Below are 6196 nucleotides of genomic sequence, written 5' to 3'. Positions count from 1 at the left end.
TACACGATGCTGCTGCCTTTTCTGCTTCTGCAAGGAGGAGGTACAGCCAAGAAGTAACTCAAAACCCAAAAGAGCCTTTTTTCGAGACACCTCCTCACACCCCACCCCCCTTTAGGTGTAAGATACTGCTTAGCGATACAGAAAAGCAACGTGGAACTCTTTCCAGATTAGCCATGAGTGGCTTCCCATGCTCCAGCATCCCTTCCGATGCAAACAATGCATGAGGGGACCCGCTGGGCAGCCAGCAGCGGCTCCTGCCCGTGGGGGGACGGCTCCCAGCCATCGGGGTGCAAAGCACCGCAAGACTGTTTGCAAGGTGGTGGCTGTGCCTTCCACGGCTGATGGGATCGGGCACAGCCACGGGGTGCGAAGCACCAGGAGACCATTTCCAAGCCTGCAATGACCACCACAAGCCCTGCGGGGAGAGCCGGCGTGGCCACGCACGACTTCGTCCTAGGACTGGCTGTAAGGTGGCGGCTGCCCCTTTCCCCTCACCCATTCTAATTGATGTACTTTAACTCATGCACATCCTATTAGACGTGGCAGTTTTATGTAGCAACTTGTGACCCCCTTGCCCCGTGTGCGTGTCTGATTTCACAGTTGTATTTCTCGATTGGTCCCCATATATATATTTACTTAACCATTAAAAGGAAAAGAAAACTAACAACCCAGCTATGGAGAAACACCCAAAGTTCCCCACGCACTCCTGAGCCCCAACACACATTCTAATAATTTATATATATAAATATATATATGAAGCTCTTAAAAAGGGAAAACAAACAAACAAAACCCTTCCAGATACGGACTGCGTTGTGTTCATTTCTTCTGGCCAGGGCCGGGCCGTGCAGGGCCGCGGCCGGCCGGGGGAGCGGGCGCTCCCGGGCAGGGGCTGAACGGGGCGGCGCGGGGCAGCCACGGCCCAGCACAGGGCAAGGAGTGGGCGGCGCGCAGCCCCACGCAGCTCGCCTCCCAGCAGACCCCGCGGCCCGCGCGGGGCGGGGCGTGCACGCCGCGGCACCAATGGGAAACGCTGTATCTGCATACCGCCCCGGTGGCCGCGGCGGGGCCGGGTTTCGCGGGGGCGGTGGCCAGCGCGGGGCGGCGGGAGCGGGAGGCCGGGAGGCCGGGACGGGGGAGGGGAGGCGGGAGGCAGCACGGGGCGGGAGCGGTCGCCGCGACCCTCGCCCTCACCTCGGGGAGCGTCGGACTGGAGGGGGCGCGGCGCGGGGCGGGGGCCGCACAGTGATTTCAGCTCTTTTAGTATTTGTCCAGTAGGTTTCCCGCTGAGCGGGAAGCCTCGCGTGGGGTGTAACGGCAGGCGGGGCCGCGCCGGCGCGCGGCGCTGGGGGGGAGGGGGCGGGCGGTGCCGTGCCGGCGTGCGGCGCTGGGGGGGAGGGGGCGGGCGGGGCCATGGCGGCGGCGCAGGGCCCCGCGGCGGCGCTGAGCGCGGAGCAGGCCAAGGGTGAGTGCAGTGGGCAGGGGGACGGCGGGCGGGCCGGCGGCGGAGCGCCCCGTCCGCTGTCCTGTGCCCGCAGCCGTGCTGGCGGAGGTCATCAAGGCGTTCGGGGCGGCGGAGAACGCGCAGCGAATGGAGGAGGCGCGGGATAACGCCTGCAATGACATGGGCAAGATGCTGCAGTTCCTGCTGCCCGTGGCCACCCAGATCCAGCAGGACGTGATCAAAGCCTACGGCTTCAGCAACGACGGCGAAGGTGGGTTGGTGTCCGCCGGGGGAGCGGCGGCGGACGGGCGCCTACTCCCCACCCCCTTTTCTTGCCAGGGGTCCTCAAGTTCGCCCGGTTGATCAAGTCCTACGAGTCGCAGGACCCGGAGATCGCTAGCATGTCGGGCAAGCTCAAGGCTATGTTCCTGCCACCCATGACGCTGCCGCCGCACGGGGCCAGCACCGGTGGAGTGGCAACCTCTTGAGACCGTGGACCTGTCCTGCCGTGTTCGGTGCCTGACTGGTGCCCTCCTTCCCGGGTGTGCATCCCTTCGGCCCCCAGAATGGAGCTTTTGAACGTGGGAGATGCTGACCTGAAAGGAACGGGGTGCTTTGTGCCTGCTTGTGTGTCTGCTGGTGAATAAAAAATATCTTAAAAATGCCCCTTGTTATATGAATGAACGTGGGCTCGGCACTGCTGCTCAGGCACAGCGTTTCTCCTTGGTGAAAAGGTGGTTCCCACAGTGCCCACCTCATGCCTGATGAAACCTGTGCTAGTTTTTTCAGGGGTACACTATATACCATGTTCTGCAAAAGGTAATTGGTTTATGCAAAACCTTAGTGTGAAGCCCTAGGACTTGACATCAAAGTGATGTAATTCTTGTAAATGTTAGAGGTGCTGTCACGTCTAAGAGCAAGCATTCACAAACATGCTATTTGAAATGTATGAGGTCATGGATCCCTAAACACAACCAGGTGCTGTTTGGCAGGTGTCATAAATGCCACTGAGACTCCTGTCCCCAGCAGAGTCAGTGCAGCTACCTTGCTCCTACCGCCGGTGTGCTGGTGGCTGCGTTGTTTTCTGGCTGAATGTGCAATCAAATGTGTTGGCCTTAACGAAGAAGGCAGCTTGGGTGGGTGGGCTGGGCTGCAGCTTGGATTAGAACAATATCAAATTTTACTTGGTGTCTTCTGGGACTGAGGAGAGGCAAACCTAGCGGTGCACCAGCATGGTGCCTTGTGTCTGACTATGCAGCTGAAGGGAGGTCAGGTGTGTCTGCTTGTAGCCTCCTAGACTCACCTGCCTGTTGCCCTTCGAAGTGTTGAGGCCTTTGGGGAGGGCAGTGGGGGCCAGGGCTGGGGTGCGGAGTCAGGCCTGGGAGGGCAGGGAGCTGCGAGCCAGGTGTGACTGTGCTGCGTCCGGTTTTGCCTTCTGTGCCTCTTGGTTACGAACCAGGCAGGAATGCAGCCAGCGAGGGCGTGAGCTTAGTGGATGGGAGGCAGGAAGAGCAGTCAGTCCCTTCCGTCTCCATCTACCTCTCCCAGCTTGGCCTTGGCCTTCCCCCACCCCTCTAATTATTTATTAACTGCAGCTTAGGAAGAGCTTTGCAAATGGTGAAAATTAAGCCCTCTGCTTGAGGCCTTGTGGCTCACCTGACCTGGAGCTGCCTCCTTCTCAGTCTGCCCGGGAACAGGCGGGGTTTGGGACTGTGCTGGTGCGGATCAGACACAGGTGAGTCATGGGGGGAGCTGCAGTGCCAGCTGCTCTTCCAGAGCCCTGGCACTTGCTGCCCTGAGCATCCAGCCCTGTCAGGAGGGTGCGGGTCCACCCCTCCTCTGTCAAGGTCTTTGACCTCTTTCCCGAGTCCATCTCCAGATACTGTCTTGGTAATTCCAACATTGCTTTATTTTCTTTAGTAGGAACCCCTGGTTACAGGCTGTGGTACTTCTTCCACCAGCTGCTGTCAGCCCTCCAGCAGCGGGGGGGGGCTGAGGGTCAAGGTCCTGATGCCATCCTGTGGGTGAGTGCTGTGAATGCTCGTTGTGGGAAGCAAACAAGAGTTATTGGTGAGAAAACTAACAATACTGGCAGTAGGAATCTGGCACAGAAGGGAAAAAAAAAACCCCACCTTCTAATGGGAGCTACAAGATAGCCTGGGAACTGGAGCTCCCGGTGCTTTAGATGGGTGTTGTTGCTCCTTCTCACTGTGATGAAGAGCAAGCAGGGTCTGCCGTGCCCAGTCCAGTCCAATTACTGTGCCAGCCCCTCAGCTGCAGCATCTTTGTTTTGGTACAGGGAGTGGTCTGGTGGCTGGCCTTTTACATCCTGGTTATTCCCTGATTCCCTGCAGTTTTTCTAGCCTTTCATGGAACAGCAGGACATAAAATCTTCATGGTCAGTCCAAGTGGGTGATTTGTCCTGGAGGCTGCAGTGGCGTGGTGTAAGGAAATGGGATTTGCATCATCATTACTCTGTGGTAAGGATCCGGGTAACCATGGGGGTCCAGCACTGTTCTGGGGTCCTATGGCCTGGCAGAGGGCATCTGGCTTGAGCAGGTCACAAGAAGAGATGGTCCATCTGCCCATTCCCCAAGCCCAGGTGGCTTCGCTCTGCACTAACTGAGCTGCAGTGCGGTTCTGGGTAGAGTGGCAAAACCTCCTGTCTGAAATCATCTTGGTACTGAGAATTGGAAGTAACAACTGCAGTGCTGGTTCTCAAAAAGGGGCTCCAAAGGAGATCCCCCAAACACAAGGGAAGCACAGATAAAGTTGCTATCTGGGCAAGAGGGTAGGCAGTATAATGAAGAAAGCAATGAGTGTGATATTAAAGAAAGGGTCAACGTCTGCTTTTGTAAAGGCAAACCTGTCACCCTGTCTTGTAAAGCGAGGGGTTTTGCTGGACTTGGCAGGCTTGTGGATAAGGCAGGTCTGGCTGATATGGTTTCCTTGGATTTCAAAAAAATGACAAGACTTTCTCATCAAAGTCTTTGAATAAGAGTAAAGATATGGTGTAAGGGAGAAGATTAGATTTTTATTGGGTAAAAATTAGTAGAAAATAGGAAATGGAGAGTGGAAATAAACATCCAGTTTTTACAGCGAAGGGAAGTCACCAGTGGTCAGGTCACAGGGCCCTAACCTGAAATATGTGCTGTTCAGTGTATTCCCGAGTGACCTGGAAACGGAGCTTGGTTAGAAATGGAGCTTGGTGAGGTGAGAAAACTGGCTGATGGTAGAAAGTTACTCAGGATAATAGGGTGGGACTTGATTGTGAATGATTGCAGAAGGACCGTAGGATAGTGAATGCGTGGGCAACAGAACAGCAGATGAAATTCCGTATAGGCATATGTAAAACAATGTTCATGCAGAAAAATAATTTAAAAAATACATATAAACCAATGAACTGTGAAATAATCATAAGCTCTCTGGACAAAGACTGTTAGCATATATAAGTCCATGCAGTTGTTACATTAACGCTCAGTTGTGGTGAAATAGTAGCAGAAATCACCGTCTCTGTATGTGTCCATGACTCACTAGCATCTTGAACGCTGCAGTTGTGTGTCACCCTTCACTCCTATCTCAAACAGTACACCGGAGTTGGAAACATCTCAGAGACAGAGAGCAAAGGTGATCGGAGGTGGAGAATAGTTCTGTACGAAGAACACCTTAATAGGGTTGGAGTCTTCAGCCTGGCAAAGAGCTGAGGAAGGGTATGGGCAGTGCAGGTCTGCATCACGCCTTGCAGGGGTGAATAGGAGTCAAGAATCGGTCATTAGCTTTTCTTGCTTCACAACAACCAGGTGTTATTAAAAATGAGGCAGGGAGCAGGTTATAAGCAAGACAAAGGAGGAGGTGTTTCTGTAGCTGAGCAGTGGAACTCTGCCGAAGGATGCTGCGTTTGTTATAGATTTGATGGTTGACTCAACAAGCAGCTGCAAATAGCAAATAGAGGCTTAGGGAGTGGAATGCAGGGGCAGAAGAAACACTGTACATAACCTCTTCCTCTAGACTCTTCCTTTGACGATCATTTTGACCTCTGGATCATCTCATCCAACCTCCTGCTCACAGCAGAGCTAACCCCACAGCTAGATCAGGCTGCTCCAGGCCTTGTTCAGGTGGACCCTGGACATCTCCAGTAGCGGAGACCCCCCAGCCTTGCTGGGGACCTGGGGCGATGGCTGAACTGCCCTTGAGGGGGGGGCGTGAGTGTAATTTTTCCTGATACCTAATCAGAATTGCCTTGTTGCCAGTTATGCCTATTGCCTCTTGTCCTTTTGCTGTATCACACCAAGAAGAATCTGTCCCATCGTCTCTTAACACCCCCTGTCCCCATCCCCGTCCCCTTTTAGGTACTCTCAAATGGCTGTTAAATCCCTCATTAAGCATCTTTTCTCCAAGCTGAACAAGCCCAGCTTCCTCCGTCTCTGCTGTGCTCCAGGCTCTTTCCTCACTGCCCTAGTGGCCTTATGCAGGATTCTGTCCAGTTTCTCAGTGGTTTTTTAGTTTGTTTGTTTGGGGTTTTTTTACAGCAGTCCAGATGTGGGTGTCTTTTTAATTAGCTATTTCATTTATCTTCTCTAAATTTGTTTGCATGCTAGCTGTGGGTTGGCTCCACAAAGGATTTACAAGATGAGGTTCTACCACATGTACTGAAAGCCGAACAGCAGCATAAGAGTAGTCTCTTTGCTGAAATCTCTTGACCTGTTAATTATATTAAGAAAGTATTTTAGAGGCTCAGTTATAGTCTGCTGTTCC

The 6196-nt window shown here is 53.9% G+C and overlaps 1 protein-coding gene across 1 annotated transcript; it reads left to right on the top strand.

Annotated features, from left to right (window-relative positions):
* Positions 1 to 1311: 1311 nt before the first annotated feature.
* On the top strand, positions 1312 to 2105 carry LOC308065930 (protein C10). The gene is made up of 3 exons (XM_080392595.1): positions 1312 to 1462; positions 1536 to 1712; positions 1781 to 2105. The coding sequence occupies exons 1-3, from the start codon at positions 1411 to 1413 to the stop codon at positions 1927 to 1929; spliced, it is 378 nt and encodes a 125-aa protein (XP_080248721.1). The 5' UTR covers positions 1312 to 1410; the 3' UTR covers positions 1930 to 2105.
* The last annotated feature ends 4091 nt before the right edge of the window (positions 2106 to 6196 follow it).

This window comes from Falco punctatus, assembly GCF_963210335.1.
Source record: "Falco punctatus genome assembly, chromosome: 6".
NCBI lineage: Eukaryota > Metazoa > Chordata > Aves > Falconiformes > Falconidae > Falco > Falco punctatus.
The sequence above is the reverse complement of the archived record's forward strand: the minus strand, read 5'-3'. Positions and strand labels throughout refer to the sequence as shown.

Bases quoted from the DNA above. Each gene is read 5' to 3' on its own strand.
- LOC308065930 (XM_080392595.1), top strand. From the start codon at position 1,411: ATGGCGGCGGCGCAGGGCCCCGCGGCGGCGCTGAGCGCGGAGCAGGCC. The intron at 1,463-1,535 runs GTGAGTGCAGTG...CTGTGCCCGCAG, and splicing joins GAGCGCGGAGCAGGCCAAGG to CCGTGCTGGCGGAGGTCATC. The intron at 1,713-1,780 runs GTGGGTTGGTGT...TTTTCTTGCCAG, and splicing joins CTTCAGCAACGACGGCGAAG to GGGTCCTCAAGTTCGCCCGG.